Source organism: Cebus imitator, unplaced genomic scaffold (genome assembly GCF_001604975.1).
Source record: "Cebus imitator isolate Cc_AM_T3 unplaced genomic scaffold, Cebus_imitator-1.0 Scaffold223, whole genome shotgun sequence".
In the NCBI taxonomy this organism is placed as follows: Eukaryota; Metazoa; Chordata; class Mammalia; order Primates; family Cebidae; genus Cebus; species Cebus imitator.
Window position 1 is genome coordinate 850277 of NW_016107538.1, and position 19538 is coordinate 869814.

At 49.6% G+C, this 19538-nt stretch overlaps 1 protein-coding gene and 1 pseudogene across 1 annotated transcript; one reads left to right on the forward strand and one right to left on the reverse strand.

Moving 5' to 3' along the window:
* Window positions 1–803, reverse strand: part of LOC119466728 — a 1227-nt pseudogene extending 424 nt beyond the window's left edge.
* Window positions 804–2202: 1399 nt separating this feature from the next.
* Window positions 2203–7197, forward strand: LOC108281282. The gene is made up of 3 exons (XM_017496805.2): window positions 2203–2798; window positions 5283–5506; window positions 7166–7197. Exons 1-2 carry the CDS (start codon window positions 2370–2372, stop codon window positions 5493–5495), a joined length of 642 nt encoding a protein of 213 aa, XP_017352294.1. The 5' UTR covers window positions 2203–2369; the 3' UTR covers window positions 5496–5506; window positions 7166–7197.
* The last annotated feature ends 12341 nt before the right edge of the window (window positions 7198–19538 follow it).

A 19538-nucleotide genomic window follows, 5' to 3' on the forward strand; every position in this document is an offset into this window, starting at 1 on the left:
TTAGTAGAGACGGGGTTTCACCATGTTGACCAGGATGGTCTCGATCTCTTGACCTCGTGATCCACCCGCCTCAGCCTCCCAAAGTGCTGGGATTACAGGCTTGAGCCACCGCACCCGGCCATCATGATTTCTTACAAGCAGAAGTTCCTGAACAATAATGCGACCAGTAGCTATTTTAATATCTGCAGGAGCTTTTGCCCAGGTTTAAGTGCTCGCCAGTTGCAAACGATGGCAACAAGAGTAATGACAAAGCTACTCATGCGAAGTTTATGACTATCCTGATATAGGTTCCTGTAACCAACAGAAAGCAGGACAGCGATGCAGTGCAGGAAAACAGAGACTGCAAATGTCACAGAATTGTGCAGAAGAGTCATATCCTAGGAGGACTTAACTTTCCAGTTTACACCATACACATTAAAACCTGTGAGAGAATGAAATGATGCCTGGTTTAACCTGAACGGGTAATCAAAAGTAGCTATAATAGTTTCATCAGTTACTGTAGGAGGACAATTCATATGAATTTCTGTTTGCCCTTAAAATCTCCACTGGTGGCAAAAGCGAAGATGGAAGCCATTTACTCTGTGCCCTTGAGGAAGCTGAGTGGCTCCCTGAGTGGTTGAGGTGGATCCAGAAGGTGACATCCTCTAAAGGAAGGAAGGAGAGACAGTCAGGATGGTGGGGGCCTCTCTGCGGTTTTGATGTGTTTCCCTAGCTATTAGCAATGTGGAACATCTTCCAGTGTGTTTTTTGGCCACTTATTTTCTTTGGAGAAATGTCTATTCAAGTCCTTTGCCCACTTTTGAATCAGGTTGATTTTTGAGGTCTAGTTGTAGTTCTTTATACACTGTGGATATTGCTTCCTTATCGGATATGAGATTTGAAAATATTTTCTCCCAGTCTATGGGTTGCTGTTTTTTCCACTCTGTTGATTATATTCTTTGACACACGGCTGCCCATGGAGAAGATTTTAAAGGGCAGGTAGAAGTCAGCCAGTTTGGGCAGCCATGTGGTGAAGAGAAGGCGTTTCAGTAGAAAAAAATAGCCTGTGTGAACACACAGAGGAGAGAACCACAAAATGCAAGTAGTTGGGTCTTGCTAGTACACGTGGGAGGAGGTGGGGACAGCTGAGGCTGGAGGAACCACCTGACAGAGGGTGGTTCTAAGCCCTGGAAGTAGCTGGACTTTGTTCTAAGGTGGCGCTAGTGAAAGCGTGGTCTGAGGACTGTGGTCCAGCATCCCCACTAGGAGTTTGTTAAAAATGCAAATTCTGGGCTGGGCGCGGTGGCTCACACCTGTAATCCCAGCACTCTGGGAGGCTGAGGCGGGCAGATCACCTGAAGTCGGGAGTTCAAGACCAGCCTGACCAACATGGTGAAACCCCGTCTTAAAAAAAAAAAAAAAATGCAAATTCTGGCTGGGCTCCTGGCTCATGCCTGTAATCCCAGCACATGCCTGTAATCTCAGCACGTTGCGGGGCTGAGGCGGGAGGATTGCTTGAGGCTAGGAGTTTGAGACAACCCTGGGCAACATAGTGAAATGCCGTCTCAATAAAAAAGAATAATTAAAAAAATGCAGATTCATGGAGGCCTAGTTTGGGCCTGCTGAATCAGAATCTTTGGGGTGGGGCCGGAGGATCCAGGTTTTCTTTTTGTGTCTTTTCTTTCTTTCTTTCTTTTTTTTTTTTAAGAGACCGTTTCTTGCTCTGTCACCCAGGCTGGAGTGCAGTAGTACGATCTTGGTTCACTGCAACCTCAGCCTCCTGGGTTCAAGTAATTCTCCTGCCTCAGCCTCCTGGGTAGCTGGGATTACAGGTGCGTGCTACCACGCCTGGCTAATTTTTGTATTTTTTTCAGTGTGGTGGGGGGAGGTGTGTCACCATTTTGGTCAAGCTAGTCTCCAACTCCTGACCTCGTGATCCGCACACCTCGGCCTCCCGAATCGCTGGGATTACAGACGTGAGACACCGTGCCCGGCCGGGATCCGGGTTTTAACTAGCCCCTGGGATTATTCTGAGGTTCAGTGAAGTTTACGGGCAGTGAAGAAACCGCAGAGGAGTCGGCTAATGTTTTGGAAACATCCAGAGTGAGAAAGACGGCCCGGGCTGTTTTTCAGGCCGGGCACCCTAGGCTTGGCTGCGCCCCCCTCCTTTTCCAGCCGCCCCGTCCCCATCCGACCCCACCTGATTCTGGCCTCATCCCGACCCCTCGGGGCCCGCCCTGCGCCCAGGTCTCCTCCCCGCGGCGGGGTTCGGGGTCGGGGACGCGCGGCGGCAGCCAGGCCCACGTTCCTCTTACTTCCCGCCTTTGTCCTGGGTTCCTGTGGCCGAGTCTCCGCACCCGCCCCTGGCCGCCCCACGGCCCCGGGGAGTGATGACTCATTTCCTTTCCCCAGCTGACATCATCGTGCCCCCACCGTGGCCTGGCTCGGGCGGCTGCCTGCGCCCTCCCAGGCCCCCTCCCTGCCCCTCTCGGCGCGAGGGCGCAGGCGCGGCCTGGCGCGGCGCTTCTCGGCCATCAGGGAGCGCCGGAGCCCGCCGCGCTCTCCCTGGTCTCCTGGGTCGTCCCTGCCACCGCCCGGGCCGGCGGGGAGGGAGGGACAGAGACTGGCCGCGGCCCCGCTCTCCCGCTGGGGGCCTGGGAGTCAGAGCTCTCACGGTCACAGATGGGGAAACTGAGTCCCGAGCCTTGACCAAGGCAGTACAACCCCCGCTGAGAAGTGGGGGACTGGAATTCAGGACGCTGGGCTCCAGGCCGGTGGTTTCCCACAGACCTGAGGTGTTAATCTACCCGCACCCCATGGTATGTATTTCCAGCACAAAACCTACAGACAGTATTCCCCCGATTTCCATCATTTGTGGGCCCTGAAACGTGGTCGCTCCTGGAACTAGCAGGAGCCAGGGCCTCTTGGGCTCCACCTGGGAAGCACGTGCAGCCTGCAGTTATTGGGCGACGCTGCCCCCCCAACCCCAGCTGACCTGGCTGTGTCGGGAGGTGTCCCTCACCCTCGCATCCACCCAGGCTCCCCAGCACCCACGGCTGGTCCTCAGGACAGGACCCTGTCCCTTCTGCCTTTTCTGTCGGGTTTCAGGGAGGCAGGGCAACTCGCTCAGCCTGGAAATTTCGGATATTTCATAAGACCTAGAGCTACCTAAGAGTGCGTTCCTTTAAGACGCATGGAAGAAGTCAAGCAAGGCCACACTGTGAGCCAGAGCTGAAATCATACCTGTCCTGCCTCAGGCCTGTCACCTCCCACAGGCTGCCCAGATAATGAATACAAAATGCATCACCCAACGTCTGACAACAGTTTAAGCACTCAGTGAATGCTAGTAATTGTCGTTCGAAAGCTAGTTGCCTAACTTCTCAGGGCTTCAAGCTTCCTAATCTGTAAAATGGGCGCAGTAGTAGAATACATTATTGTGAGGATTCAATGAACTTATGAATGTAAGGTACTGACTGCAGTGGTGTCCAGGGAGCATGCAACAGTCCACCAGCACTTGGGCTCCACGAAAGCAGGGGAGTTCTGTTGTTCTCTGTTTTTTGTTTTGTTTTGTTTTATTTAGACAGGGTCTTACTCTGTCGCCCAGTCTGGAGTGCAGTGGTGCAATCATGGCTCACTGCAGCCTTGATCTCCCTGGGCTCAAGAGAGCCTCCCATCTCAGCCTCCCAAGTAGCTGGCGCTACAGGCGTGTGCTATCATACCTGGCTAATTTTTATATTTTTTGTAGAGATGGAGTTTCACCATGTTGAAACCTGACCAGACATGTCAGGCTGGTCTCAAACTCCTGGTCTCAAGTCATCCACTCACTTTGGCCTCCCAAAGCGTTGGGATTACAGGAGTGAGCCACCGTGCCTGGGCTCTGTTGTCTGTTTCTTCAATTGACAAATAAAATCTTATATATTTATGATATGCAACATGACACTTTGATATATGTATATACTATGTGTGTCATTGGAATGGCTAAGTCAAATTAATTAACATATGCATTACTCTGCATATGTGTGCGTGCATGCCTGCGTGTGTGTTGTTGTCTTTGTATACTGTTAGATCTTTAGCATCTACAACAGTATCTGGCACAAAGTAACCCAGTAGGTGGAAGGAAGGGAGGGAGGGAGGGAGAGAGGGAGGTGAACCTGTTATTAGTGCCTCAGCTGATTTTCCTCTAAAACTTAGGCCTGGCAGAGGAGCCCTGGTAGACTACAGGGGAAGATGCCCGAGGGTCTGTTTGCACCAGGGCTAGAGGGCTTCTTGGGAAGCAGCCATCCTGAGGAAAGAGAGTTGAAGAGCATAACAGCGTTTCAAGGACAGGGCGAGGACAAAAGAGAGATTCAGGGTAGAGCCTCCTCAGTGTTCACAGGAGCACTGTGGAAAGCAGTGGATGATTTCAGGAACATTCCAGAACAACATCATCACAGTCCATCAGTGGTAGCTTCAGGACAACCTGGTGGCCTCACACCTGCTTGGGACACTGATAATTTGGTTGCTTTGGTTATTGGTTATGTTTTTATTTCGAAAATTTTATTTACTTATTTATTTTTTTGAGACAGAGTCTTGCTCTGTTGCCCAGGCTGGAGTGCAGTGGTGTGGTCTTGGGTCACTGCAACCTCTGCCTCCTGGGTTCAACTGATTCTCCTGCCTCAGGACCCCGACTAATTAGGATTACAGGGGCCTGCCACCACGGCCAGCTGATTTTGTATTTTTAGTAGAGACAGGGTTTCACTATGTTAGCCAGGTTGATCCCAAACTCCTGGCCTCAAGTGATCCACCTGCCTCGGCCTCCCAAAGTGCTGGGATTACAGGCATGAGCCATCACACCTGGCCAGATTTTGGTTTTGTTTTTAAATTGGCATTTGCTGTGAGTGGTTCTGTCCTGGGAAGCATCCCTCTGAAGGCTGTGAGACACGTGCTGGGCATTCCTGGGGAAGGTCTGCAGGAACTGCTGGGACAGAGCCATAAAAGCCAGTTACTGTGAGGTGGGGTCTCCCTATGTTGCCCAGGCTGGTCTTAAACTCCAGGCCTCAAGCCATCCTCCTGCCTCAGCCTCCCACAGTGCTGGGATGGCCTCCTGTGGTTCCTCACCATGCCCTGCCCACTCCACCTTAGCACCGTTGCTGTTCCCTCCATCTAGAATCTCAGAATCATCCAAGACTTCCTCACTTTTTCAGGCTTTATCTCAAATGTCACCTACCCAGTGGGGCCCTCCCCACCCCACCCTATTGAACTCAGAAAGCCTCACACCTCCTGACCGCCTGTCTGCCTTCTTTGACTTATTTCCTCGTCCACAGACCCCACCACTCCCTATTGCCTCACAACCAGCCAGATTCACATATTTGCTGTATATCTGGACCCCTGAGCAGGCTGCCTTTGCATTTCATAAGCGAGACTTGGAGAAGGTGACTCCTGGAGAAATCTCTTTAGCCTCCTGCTACCAGGATGGTTTTGGATTCCTCTCCAGCCAGCAGCTGGAACATAGTGGCCTGTGTCATCTAAAACCATGAGATCATCCCAGGTACCTTCTCTTTGCTTCTTGACTTGCCCCCTATTCTTCATACTCACCTCCTGAATAATGTCCACATAGCTATAAGATGAGGGGAGGGAGCCAGCTGGCTATTCCCTCTGCCAGGAGCATCCTCCCTTTGCTGATCAGTACCTGCTTAAGGCCCCAACCCTGCATCACCTCCTCTGAGAAGCCTTCCCTGACTACTCCCCTGCCCTGCCCTGCCAGCCTGATCTGACCACGTTGTTCCCAGGATGGATGCCTGTCAGGGCCCCCTTTTCTCTAGGTTGGACTGATTTGCTCTGGGTTGGCTTCCCCCGCCTGATCATGGGCTTCATGAGGGCAGGGGCTGTGAGTTACTTCTCTTTAAGTACCCAGGGCTTGGCTGATGTCACGCTCAATTAATGAATTCTGAAAGTGTAGATGAAAGAATGAATTGGCTGGGCATGGTGGCTCACGTCTGTAATCCCAGCACTTTCGGAGGTTGAGCCCAAGAGTTCAAGACCAGCCTGGACAACATGATGAAACCCCATCTCTACAAAAAATATACAGATTAGTGGGGCATGGTGCTGTGTGCTTATAGTCCTGGCTACTCGGGAGGCTGAGGTGGGAGGATCAGTTGAGTTCAGGAGGCTGAGACTTCTGTGAGCAGACACTATACCACTGCACTCCAGCCTGGGTGATAGAGTGAGACCCCATCTCAAAGCACAAAACAAAAACAAAAAGAATAAATGAATAAAAGGAGGAAGGATGGAAAGAGGGGAGGAAGGATGGAGAGAGGGAAGGAAGGAAGAGACTCATTAATTAATTTGTTCCTCGCCTTCCACGCATTTGCCTGGCAGCGTCCTGTCACTTTAAGCGCCACCCTCAAGGCTGGGAGAGTGTCAACCCCCATAGAAGAGGAACCCTGGGCTCTGGCAGCCCTGCAGAGACTCATCTCCATCCCGCCCTTGAGCATAGTGTTACACCCAGTTTCTGCTAGTTCTGTTTTTTTTCGTTGCAAATTTTATGATTCAATATATGTGCCCCCAAAATAATCAAAATCAGAAGTTGACAGTTTGATGAATTTTCATTGTGAGCACATCCACATAAGCAGCACCCAAATTAAGAAAGAGAATGCAAACAGCTCCCGCCCTGTGCTGCCTTCAGGCACTGTGCTCCCCAAGGCTGACCCTTCTTCTTACCCTAGCAGGATTAATTTTCCTGCTTTGTATTTTATTTTATATTACATTTTATTATTTTATTTTATTTTGAGACAGAGTCTTGCACTATTGCCCAGGCTGGAGTGCAGTATCTTGGCTCACTGCAACCTCTGCCTCCTAGGTCTAAGTGATTCTCCTGCCTTGGCCTCCGGAGGGGCTAGGACTAACAGGCATATGCCACCATGCCTGGCTAATTTTTGTATTTTTAGTAGAGATGGGGTTTCACCATGGTGGCCAGTCTGGTCTTGAACTCCTAGCCTCAAGTGATCCACTTACCTTGGCCTCCCAAAGTGCCCAGCCTATTTTATTTTATATTTTGAGACAGCGTCTTGCTCCGTCACCCAGGCTAGAGGGCAGTGATATAATCATAGCTCACTGCAGCTTCGATCTCCTGGGCTCAAGCGATCCTCCCAGCTCAGACTACAGCCATGTGCCATCACGCCTGGCTGATTTTTTTGTCTTTTTGCAGAGACGGAGTCTGATTGTTTCCCAGGATGATCTTGAACTCTTGGGCTCAAGCAGTCCACCTGACTTGGCCTCCCAAAGTGCTGGGATTACAGGTATGAGCCATCGTGCCTGGCTGTATTTNATAAATATAACGATACAATATATATTCTTTTGGGTCTAGCTTCTTCTGGTTAATGCTATGTGTGTGAGATTTATTCATATTGTGGTTTATTCATTCTCATTGCTCTATAATATATTCCATGGCATAAGGAAGCCACATTTTATTTATTCATTCTCCTGTTGATGGACATTTAAGTCATTTCCAGTTGTTGGCTATGAAGCATATTGCTTTTGTGACCCTTCTCGTACCTCTCTTGGAGGACATATGTGTGTCTTCGTGCTGGGTATGTACCTAGGTGTGGACTGCTGGGTCAGAGGCAAGGTACATGCTCAACTTAGCAGAAAGTTGCCATTTTCCAAAGTGGTTGGAAGGATTTCCACTTCCACCGGCTGTGTATGAGAGTTCCGGTTGCGTGTCGTGCTCAGCAGTACTCGGCCCTACCTGTTTTTTGTTTTATTTTTTGTGTTTGGTTTTATTGGCCAGCTATTCTGGTGGGTAGATTTTTCCATTTTTGACCACATGCCCCTTCCCCCTGGCAGTCAGCTCCAGCTCTCTCTGTTTCTGATACATTCTGGAAAACCAACTTCTCTGCTTCTTGATTCTTGTCCTATAGTTCTTTTTGTTTTTAGAGATGGGGCCTCACTCTGTTGCCCAGGCTGGAGTGCAGTGGCTTGATCATAGCTCACTTCAGCCTCAACCTCCCATGCTCAAGTGATCCTCTTGCTTCAGCATTCTGTGTAGCTGGGACCACAGGCACGCGCCACTGGAGAATTTATTTTTATGTTGTTAGAGATGAGGTCTTGCTGTGTTGCCCAGGCTGGTCTCAAACTCCCAGGCTCAAGTGATCCTCCAGCCTCAGCCTTCTGAGTACCTGGGATTACGGGCATGAACCACCATGCCCAGTGCCCTGCAGTCTTGCTCTAGGGTTTGTCTCCCTTGCTGCAGACCTGAGACAGGTCTCTCAGCTGTGCTCAAGAATTCCCTTCCATGAGGCGCATTCCGGCCTCAGATGGCAGCTCCTATAGGACATGGATGGGGAGGAGGAGGAGGGCATCAGGAGATGTCTCCAAAGCCTGCGCAGGCTCTTCCTGTGACCATGTCTCACTCATTTAGCCACTTTGTGGGTCCTCATCTTACTATTCTCAAAACACTGGGTAAGCATAAAGAACAACTGAATATAAGTGCTAAAACTATTAAACTCTTAGACGAAAATAGAGAAGAAAATCTTCACTACCTTAGGTTTGGAAATCCTTTCTTCGCTATGACATCCAGAGCATACGCAACCAAAGAAACATTTGATATATTGGAGTTCATCAAAATTAAAAACTTTCATGCTTCAAAGGACACTGTGAAAAGAGTGACAAGACAAACCCAGAATGGGATAAAATATTTGCACATCATAAATCTGATAAGAGACTTGTATTTATAATACAGAAAGAGCACTTGGAACTTAGTGTAAAAGTAATTGCGGTTTTGCCATTAAAAGTTTGCCATTACTTTTTACGGCAAAACCACAATTGCTTTAGCACTAACCTAATAATGTGATTGAAGCCACCAGACGCCGGAAGAGGAGTGTGGCCCTGCTGACACTTTGGTTTCAGGCTTGTAGCCTCCAGACCTGTGGGAGAATAAATGTCTTTTGTTTCAAGTCACCAAGTTTGTAGCAATGGCAGCCCTAGGAAATGAATACGGGAAATTATACTGACTTAGCAAAACTTTTGAAAGCCTGCTTCCGTGTGTGTGTGTGTGTGTGTGTGTGTGTGTGTGTGTGTCTGTCCTTGCATGTGGGGCAGCTGCCGCCTCCCCCTTGCTCCCTGCTTCCACCATTCAAATAACCTCATTTACCGTTCAGCAATTTCCACAGAACCCCAGTCTTCCAGGCGTTGCGGCTTACACCTATAATCCCAGCACATTGGGAGGCCAAGGCAGGAGGATGGTTTGAGCCCAGGAGTTTGAGGCCAGCCTACGCAACATTGTGAGGCTGTCTTTACAAAGTATTTCAAAAATTAGCTGGGCATGGTGATGCATGCCTGTAGTCCCAGCTACTTGGTAGGAGGATCACTTGGGCCAAGGAGTTGAAGGCTGCAATGAGCTGTGATTGTGCCACTGCACTCCAGCCTGGGTGACAGAGACAGGCCCCATCTCTTAAAAAAAAGAAAAAGAAAAAGAAACCAAGCCAGGGTCCCAGCGTTTCTCCCGCCCACCACCCACTATAGTCCAAGGGTTGGGTAGGCTGATGCAGCGTTCTTTAGCCACGGAAAGAGGAGGAGAACAGGAGTGCCCATCCTCGCTCTTTCCTGTGGAAATCTTTCTCAGAGCATGGCTGCACAGTCTCCCCAACTGCCCTTGGCTCTTCTCTCTCCCTCTTTCCCAACATCCACACCGTCACTGTTCTGCCTTCCAGACAACCCTGGAATCAGCCCACCTGCCTCCATCCTGCTGCCTCTCCTTGGGCTCCGGCCACGCCCCTGCTGTGCTGCCCCATCTTCCTTCACTCTTCAGTGCAGCAGCTCTCCAGCAGTGTGAGTCTGAGCTGCACCCCTGCCACGCCCCTTCCGCACCTCCCTTCACTCTGAGGCTGAAGTCCCGGCTCACAATGGGTCCCCCCTGCATCCTGCCAGCCTCATCAGTGCACACCGCCTGGGCGTCTCCCCTCAAACCACACTGACCTCCGTTCCTCAAGCTTCTCCTTGCCTTTGCACGGGCTGTTTTCTCTTCCTCCAGCACGCTCCCACGCATCCCCATCACCCAGTGAACTCTTCCTCTGCCCTAGTCCCCAGCAGACACTTTCTCGGAGAAGCCTGACCTGACCCTCTAAGTCAGGGTTAGCTGATCTTGCTCTGTCCCCTTGGCTGGGATCATCTCTAGGGCAACTTCATCACCCACTGCTTCACAATTGTTGGGACCTCACGAGGGCAATTTCCACGTGTTGTTCTTGTTATTCACTGGACTCTTGACTGCCCCACCTTGAAACATACAAGGCAATCCATAGATATTGTGAACTTCATTATTATTATTATTATTTTTTTTAGGCAGGGTCTCATTTTGTTGCCCAGGCTGGAGTGCAGTGGCGAGAACATGACTACTCACTGCTGCCTCAATCTCCCGGGCTCAATTGATCCTCCTACCTCAGCTTACCAAGTGCCTGGGACCACAGGCTTGTGCTATCATGCCCAGCTAATTTTTGTATTTTTTTGTAGAGACGGGGTTTTGCCATGTTGCTCAGGCTTGAACTCCTGAGCTGAAGTGATCTGCCTGCCTCAGCCTCCCAAAGTGTTGGGATTACAGGCATGAGCCACTGCTCCTGGCTCTATTATTTAATTAATGAGGGAAGCTATAGTGGGATTATTGACTCATTGTCCAAATTTTAGCAGAAAGGCAATAAGCAACAAGAACAGATGAGAAGATTAATTTTGCTGGAATATAATATTAACTACATTTATTAAGAAACTTAAAAGCTTTGGGAGCATTTAAACATGATATTTATTCCACAAACATTTGAGTATCTACAATGGGTCAGTGACAAGCAACACCCACCCATGTGAATCAGACAGTGCCTGTCCTCAAAAAGCTCATAGTCTGATGATCTCATTCTGTTGAATCCTACAGTGACCCACCAAAGTGAGTATTATTGATTTGTATTGATTAGGACATTTTTGTTCCAAGTGACACAGGACCCCTCAAACTGGCTTGAACGAAAAAGGGAATGGATTGGTTTATGTAACTGAAACGTTGAGGGCTGTGTCTGGCTTAGTGTGGGGGGCTTCTGGATTTGGCAGTGTCTCCCAGACCAGACCGCCCTGTTTCCTGGCTCTTTCCTCCCTGAGTTGGTACCATGTTGTCACCCTGACAGCCCTGGGTTCTCTTCTCATGGTGGCCAAGTGGCTGTCGGTTTATATCCCCAGAGCCCCAAGGCAGTGGGAAAGTGAAAACTTCTTTTCCAGCAGCTCCTGCAGGACCACAGCCATCCACCCTGATGAGTAGCTCAGGTCCCTCGTCTGTCCCTGAGCGAATTGCTGTAGCCAGAAGATATCAATGTCCCCAGCGGTTTGAGGATCGCACCACAGGCTTCATGTCCTGACTGAGGTGTGGGCCCTGCCTGAGAACCGGGGAGGGGGCGGAAGCCAAAGTGAAAACCAAGGGGCATTGCTGTGAGGTGGGGAGTGCAGGCCAGGGAGGTAGAGGACAAATGTTGACCACTCTCCCTTCTTTAGAAGCAGGGACAAGGCCAGGCATGGTGGCTCATGCCTGTAATCCCAGCACTTTGGGAGGCTGAGGCAGGCAGATCACGAGGTCAAGAGATCGAGACCATTCTGGCCCAAATGGTGAAACTCTGTCTGTACTAAAAATACAAAAATTAGCCAGGTGTAGTGGCATGTGCCTGTAATCCCAGCTACTCGGGAGGCTGAGGCAGGAGAATTGCTTGAGCCCAGGAGGCGGAAGTTGCAATGAGCTGAGATCGCGCCACTGCACTCCAGCCTGGTGACAGGGTAAGACTCCATCTCAAAAAAAAGAGCAGGGACATGAGGCACAGAGAGAGGGAGAGTAACAACCTTAAGCCAAGCTGCTGGTGCGTGGCAGAGCTAAGACTCGAACCCCGCCCTGCTGACTTCAAGTAGTGCTTTCCACACAGCTGCTCTGCCCAGGAAAAGGCCTCAGACACAAGAAGGATCCTGGAGTCCCTACTCAGAGACCTTCCTTTTACTTGTTATTTTAAAATTTTATTTATTTGTTTTTTGAGACAGTCTCTGTCACTCATGCTGGAGTGCGGTGGTGCAATCTCAGCTCACTGCAACCTCCGCCTCCTAGGTCCAAGCGATTCTCTTGCTTCAGCCTCCTGAGTAGCTGAGATTTCAGGTATCCACCGCTATGGCTGGCTAATTCTTATATTTTTAGTAGAGATGGGGTTTCCCCATGTTGGCCAGGCTGGTCTCAAACTCCTGGCCTCAAGCGATCCACACACCTCGGCCTCTCAAAGTGCTGGGATGACAGGTGTGAGCCACCAGGACGGGCAGAGGCCTTTCATTTAAATAGTAAGATGTTGGTGGAGGCGATCCTTCCCACAAACTGGGCTTTAGTCAGTGGCTCTGAGAAAGGAAAGAGCGATACTCTTTGCCCTGGGAGTCTTCTATCTTTTCTTTAAAGAAAAATTCCTCTCCTTCCCAGTCATTCCAGGCCTTGCCAAGCATCCTTGGGGCTCCAGACAGCATTGCTGCTTGACAGATGAGGTCAGTTCAGTGGCAGCTAAGGTCCAGAGTGTCTCACAGAGCAACACTGTGACCTGCCCAGGGTTCATTGCAAATCGTCAGCACAGGCCTTTCATTCTGGGCTCCTTCATCTGCCCTCCCGCCTTCCCTCCCTTGGGCTGGAAGGCAGATGGAGCAGCCAGGAAAAGCACAAGACAGTCTGGTGACTGAGAAAAAACCAGGTTTCCGTCTGGGGCTCTGTTGCTGGCCTGGGGCAGCCAGGCCGTCTCCCTGGGGCCCTGGGCTCTGAGTCTTGTCGGCTCTGCCCTGTCCTCCATCACACCCTGAGCATAAACTGTCTGTTCCCCATATGTGATCATTTCGGTTCAGCTGCTTCCTCTTTCTGAATTAGTTTCTTTTCCGTTTTTGATTTTTCTTTTCTTTTCTTTTTTTGAGGCAGGGTCTCACTCTGTTGCCCAGGCTAGAGGGCAGCGACACAATCATGGCTCACTGCAGCCTTGACCTCCTAGGCTCAAGCCATCCTCCCACCTCAGCCTCCTGATCTGCTGGGACTACAGGTGCATGCCACCATGCCTGGCTAATTTTTGTATGTTTTGTAGAGATGGGGTTTTGCCATATTGCCCAGACTCATCTTGAATTCTTGGGCTCAAGCAGTCCTCTCGCCTTGGCCTGCACCACCATGCCCAGCCTCTGAATTAGTTTCAGTCACATTTGGTATGAGGTTGAATTGTGTCCCTAAAAAGAAACGTTCAAGTCCTAATACCCAGAACCTGTGAATACGGCCTTTTTGTAAATAAGGTCTTTGCTGATATGATCAAGTTGAGATAGTTAGACTGGATTAGGTAAGACTCTAAACCCAGTGACTGATGTCCTTATAAGAAGAAAATTTGGGCTGGGCATGGTAGCTCACACCTGCAATCCCAGCACTTTGGGAGGCTGAGGTGGGCAGGTCACCTGTGGTCGGGAGTTGGAGACCAGCCTGACCAGCATGGTGAAACCCTGTTTCTACTAAAAATACAAAATTAGCTGGCTTGGTGGCACATGCCTGTAATCCCAGCTACTCAGGAGGCTGAGGCAGGAGAATCACTTGAACTTGGGAGGCGGAGGTTGTGGCGAGCTGAGATCACGCCATTGCACTCCAGCTTGGGCAACAAGAGCAAAACTCCATCTCAAAAAAAACAATCTGGACACAGACACTCACAGTTTGGAGAAAAAGGAGGAAAAAAAAAACAACAAGAGAGAGACGTGCACAGAGAAATGATGATGCAAAGCCACAACCCAGGGAGAAGGCTGCATGGTGGAGGCAGAGATGCATCTGTGAGTGGAGGGATGCCAGGTGCCGTGACCCCGGGGAGCTGGGAGGAGCAAGGAGGGCTCCTCTCTCCCTGGGGCTTCAGAGAGGGCTTGGCCCTGCCCACACCTAGATTTTGGACTTGTAGCCTCTGAGACTATGAGAGAATACATTATTTCTCTTGTTTTAAGCTTCTCAGCTTGTGGTAATTTGTTGCAGCAGCCCTGGGAAATGAATACAGGGGTAGAGAGAGGGTTAACAAAGTCACACGTGTCACAAGGAACCATAGAAAGACTGGGACAATGCTGAACTCAGACAATGGCTTGTTCACTTTCATTATTTAATTTATTTTTTTGAGACAGGGTCTGGTTCTGTCACTCAGGATGGAGTGCAGTGGTGCGATCTTGGCTCATTGCAATCTCAGCCTCTCAGGTTCAAGCCATTCTTGTGCCTCAGCCTCCCGAATAGCTGGGATTACAGGCATGCACCACCATGCCTGGCTAACTTCTGTATTTTTAGTAGAGACAGGGTTTCACTGTGTTGACCAGGCTGGTCTCGAACTTCTGGCCTCAAGTGATCCGCCTGCCTTGACCTCCCAAAGTGCTGGGATTATAGGTCTGAGCCACTGTGCCCGACCCTCTTCTATTGTTATTATTTTTTAGACAGGGTCTTGCTCTGTCACCCAAACTGGAGTGTAGTGGCGTAATCACAACTCACTGCAGCCTCGATCTCCCAGGCTCCAGTGATTCTCCCGCCTTCGCCTTCCAAGGAGCTGGGACAACAGGTGCACGCCACCATGTGTGGCTAATTTTTGTATCTTTGGTAGAGGAAGGGTTTCACCATGGGGCAAAATTGGGCCCAGTAGTGGCCAGGAGAGGTCATGACCTCCCTGTGACTTGACGAGATGACACAGAGGCTAAAGGGCTGACTGTGGGTCGGTGAGAAAGTCACCTATCACCCAGGGACAACTGTTCTATGACAGAGCCAGGATTTAACCCTGAGCTGGTTGCCCAGGCTAGTCTCAAACCCCGACCTCAAGTGATCTGCCCACCTCAGCTTCCCAAAGTACTGGGATTACGGGTGTGAGCCACCGTGCCCAGACTTGAACTTGGGAGGGCTACCTCACCTTTCGTAGCCTGAAGGTCTACAGGGTGGCTGTCCATAAATACTAGGAGTTGTGTAGGGCCCTTGCCTGGATGCAGGGGGAAGATGAACACTGTCTTCAAACACGCGAAGGCTGTCCTGAGGACAAGGTATCCAACCTATTCTTCTGTTTTAAGCACCTCAGGGGAGAAGTTAAACTGAGGAAGAACAGGCCTCAATCAGGGAAGACCTTCCTATTAGTGAGACCTGCCCAGCCATGGCCAGGAGAGGTCATGAGCTCCCGTGACTGGAGGAGATGACAGAGGCTGAAGGGCTGACGGCAGGTCAGTGAGAAAGTCACCCACCACCGGGGGACAATGTTCTATGACAGAGCCAGAACTTAACCCTGAGCTGCCTGACTGCAAAGCTCAGCTTTCTGATCTCTGAAATGGATGGGAACATGGTGAAAATTCAATGTGGGAGGCCCTTCCTAGTGCTAACATTTTCTTTTTCTTATGAAATTATCTACATTTTAGCATCTCTAGTTTCTTCCACAGGTTATGGAAAGGTTGGTTATTTGGAATCCAAAACAAATTTCCTAAAGAAACAAGTCCATGAGCGGTTCTCAGACCTCCCTTGGAGATTCATAACTCACCACGGCCTGAACGAAAGCCCCATCTCTCCCAGCTCTGAACCCTTAGCAGGGACTCCCTGGGCCAGGTTCCATCTTGGGACTGACTTACCATCTCACCCACCCTCTCCCCTTTCTGTGTCACAGAGTGACCCACTGTCCCAGTTTACCCAGGACTGAGGGGTTTCTGGGGACATAGCACTTTCAGTGACCAAGCCAGGAAAGCCCTGGGCAAGCTGGGAGGGGCTGATCACCCTCCTTGGTGATGAGCCCACAGCAGAGGCCCCAACTGGGCTGCAGGCAATGTGGAAATCCCGTAGCGGATCTGCAGGCAGAAGATGAAGGAACTGTGCCTGTGTGTTTACCACCAGCTCTGAGACTCAGGGGCCCAAGTCACTCTGCTTTGGGGCCCGGTTTCAAGTGCAGCACAGGCTTGGAGAGAAGAGACTCCTTACTTCAGATTAAACGTGGCTGGGCCACTAGCAAAGCCTGCAGGGCCAGCAGCACTATGAGGAGGGGCAGCTTTCCCACATCACGACTGCAGGCCTTTATAAGAGTACCAGCCTTCCTGGGGCACCAGCGGCCTGGAGCGAGGGAGGCACTGCCCTCACATAGCTCCTCAAACAGCTGAGTCAGAGAGGGGTTCTGTGGGGGAGCAGGGGAGTTTGCCTGACTCTTCCCATGAGATACATCAGGAGCTCCTGGCTGACAGGGGAGAGGGAGAGCCCTGCAGGCTGGGGCCTGGGCCGGTGAAAAGGGAGGAGGCTGGCAGAGCCTGGCTGAAGCCACAGTCTCAGAGGATGGGGAGTCTCAGTTAACAACGTCAGCTCCACCAGACCTCTGATGGCAGACACAGGACCTCCTCCTGGCCTTCTCTTTCCTCCCACTTCCAGGCAGTCTGGGGCCCGATGGAGTCTCCTGCCAGGGTACCTCCGGAATCCTTCCAGTCCTTTCCCTGACCACTGCCAGCCCAGCACAGGCCCTGTGCAATCTCCTAAACAATTCCCTGACGCCCTCCCTGCCAGCCTCATCCCCTGCCCTCCTCCCATCCTGCGCCAAGCCCCAGCCGCTGTGTAGCCCTGCGTTTTCCCAGAGGCGCAGGTTACAGGACTGTCATCTTCCTGGCTTGGGTAACTTCTAAGCAACTTTGAAGATTTTTGCAGGTATGTATTAGTCCGTCCTCACACTGCTATAAAGAACTACCTGAGACTGGGTAATTCATAAAGAGAAGAAGTTTAATTGACTCATGGTTCCACAGGCTATACAGAAAGCATGGCTGGGGAGGCCCTCAGTAAACTTACAATCATGGCAGAAGGTGAAGGAGAAGCAAGCACCTCCTCACATGGTGACAGGAGAGAGAGTGAAGGGGGAAATGCTACACAGTTTTAAACAACCAGATCTCATGAGAACTCCATCACCAGAACAGCAAGGGGGAAGTCTGCCCCCATGATTTAATCAGAACCCCCACACAGAGTCCCTACTGGGGCATTACATAGTGGAGCTGTGAGAAGAGGGTCAGCATCCTCTAGACCCCAGAATGGTAGATCCACCTACAGCTTGCACCATGCACCTGGAAAAGCCATAGACATACAATGCCAGCCTGTGAAAGCAGCCAGAAGGGGGGATATGCCCTGCAAAGCTACAGGGACAGAGCTGCCCAAGACCATAGGAACCCACCTCTTGCATCAGTGTGACCCTGATGTGAGGCATGGAGTCAAAGGAGATCATTTTGGAGCTTTGAGACTTGACTGCCCTGCTGGATTTCAGACTTGCCTGGGGCCTGTAGCCCCTTTGTTTTGGCCAATTTCTTTCACGTGGAATGGCTGTATTTACCCAATGCCTGCCCCCCTATTGTATCTAGGAATTAACTAACTTGCTTTTGATTTTACAGGCTCATAGGTGGAAGAGACTTGTCTCCAATGAACTTTGGATTGTGTACCTCTGAGTTAATGCTGAAATGAGTTAAGACTTTGGGAGACTGTTGGGAAGGCATGATTGCTTTTGAAATGTGAGGATGTGAGATTTGGGAGGGGCCAAGGGCAGAATGATATGGTTTGGCTGTGTCCCCACCCAAATCTCATCTTGAATTCCCAGCGTTGTGGGAAGGTCCCAGTCTGAGGTAACTGATTCATGGGGGCAAATCTTTCCTGTGCTGTTCTTGTGATAGTGAATAAGTCTCATGAGAACTGATGGTTTTAAAAAGAGGAATTCACCTGCACAAGCTCTCTCACTTTACCTGCCACCATCCATGTAAGACATGACTTGCTCTTTCTTGCCTTCCACCATGACTGTGAGGCTTCCTCAGCCATGTGAAACTGTAAGTCCAATTAAACCTCTTTCTTTTGTAAATTGCCCAGTCTTGAATATGTCTTTATCAGCAGTGTGAACACAGACTAATACAGTTAGCTTCTAGAAGTTTTATAATTTTTGCATTGTACATTTAGATGTATGAACCATTTTCTGTTAGTTTTTGTAGAAGATTTGTGTGTAGATTCTTTTTTTTTTTGGTCCATTGAATTGCTTTTGTTCCTGTGTGGGTCTGTTTCTGGGCTCTCCATTCTGTTCCATTGATCCATGTGTCCATTGTTTTATCAATTCCAGGCTGTCTTAATTTCTATGGCTTTGTAGTAAGTCTTGGAGTCAGGGGATGTCAGCCCTCCAACTTTATAGTTGTTTAGTGTTTTCATTTTTGGAAGGTTATTAATTATTGCATCAATTTCTTTAATAGACATAGGCTTATATAGATTATTATTTCTTGTGTGAGCTTTGGTAGTTTATATCTTTCAAGGAATTGGCCTTTTTCAACTAGGTTATCAAATTTATGGAAATAACTGTTCATGATATTCCTTTATTATCCTTTTCATATCCATGGGATCAGTATTGATGACCTCTCTTTAACTCCTGAAATAATAGTCCCCCATTGTTAGTGGTTTCAATTTCTGTGAACATTAGTTATCTGTTAGACAAGAGTTTAAAAATATTAAATGGAAAATTCCAGAAATAAACAATTCATAAGTTTTGAAGCACGCACCCTTCTGAGTAGCATAATGAAATTTTGCACTGTCCTGCTCCATCCAGCCCCAGATGTAAATCATCCCTTTTGTCCAACATGTGCATGCAGTGTATGCCGTCTGCCCGTTAGTGATCAATGTCATTTGCTCCTGACACGCTGTCATCAGCGTCATTATGGTTTGATGATCCAGGATCACCTGAAGCAGATGATCCTTCCTTCTGATGTATTGTGGCCTAACAATATATCCCAATGTTGAAATGGCTACTGCAAAATTATAACTGAGACAGTGAAAGAGATCTGACCTGCCGGGTGCTGTGGCTCATGCCTGTATTCCCAGCACTTTGGGAGGCCGAGGTGGGGGAATCACCTGAGGTCAGGGGTTCAAGACAAGCCTGGCCGACATAGTGAAACCCCATCTCTAGTAAAAATACAAAAACTAGCCAGGGGTGGTGGTGCATGCCAATAGTCCCAGCTACTCAGAAGGCTGAGGCAGGAGAATCACTTACCCAAGAAGGCAGAGGTGGTAGTGAGCTGAGATCCTGTCACTGCACTCCAGCCTGGGCGACAGAGTGAGACTTCATCTCAAAAGAAAAAAAAAAAAAAAGGGGAGATCTGACCTAACCAACTCCATCTTACTTTTAACCTCCAAGCTATCCTTGTTCATTCCCGGCCATAGGAGAAACTATTAATAACTTTATTAATAACTTTGGGAGGAACTTAGTTTAGAGTTTAAAACAAAGATGATAACAGCCTTTTCCTAAAACAAAGCCCCTTCTTGGCAGGGGACTAGGCTGCCTTTGTAGGATTAACAAATTAGCCAAAAGATTGGAAATTATGGTTTAGGAGTTATGCGGCTGGAAACTACAAGATTCTGACCCTTGGCCAGGCGCGGTGGCTCAAGCCTGTAATCCCAGCACTTTGGGAGGCCGAGGTGGGTGGATCACAAGGTCAAGAGATCGAGACCATCCTGGTCAACATGGTGAAACCCCGTCTCTACTAAAAATACAAAAAAATTAACTGGGCATGATGGTGCGTGCCTGTAATCCCAG

Coding starts and splice junctions, on each gene's coding strand:
- LOC108281282 (XM_017496805.2), top strand. CDS start 2,370: ATGACTCATTTCCTTTCCCCAGCTGACATCATCGTGCCCCCACCGTGG. Junction 2,799..5,282: donor TAATCTACCCGCACCCCATG/GTATGTATTTCC, acceptor CCTCGTCCACAG/ACCCCACCACTCCCTATTGC.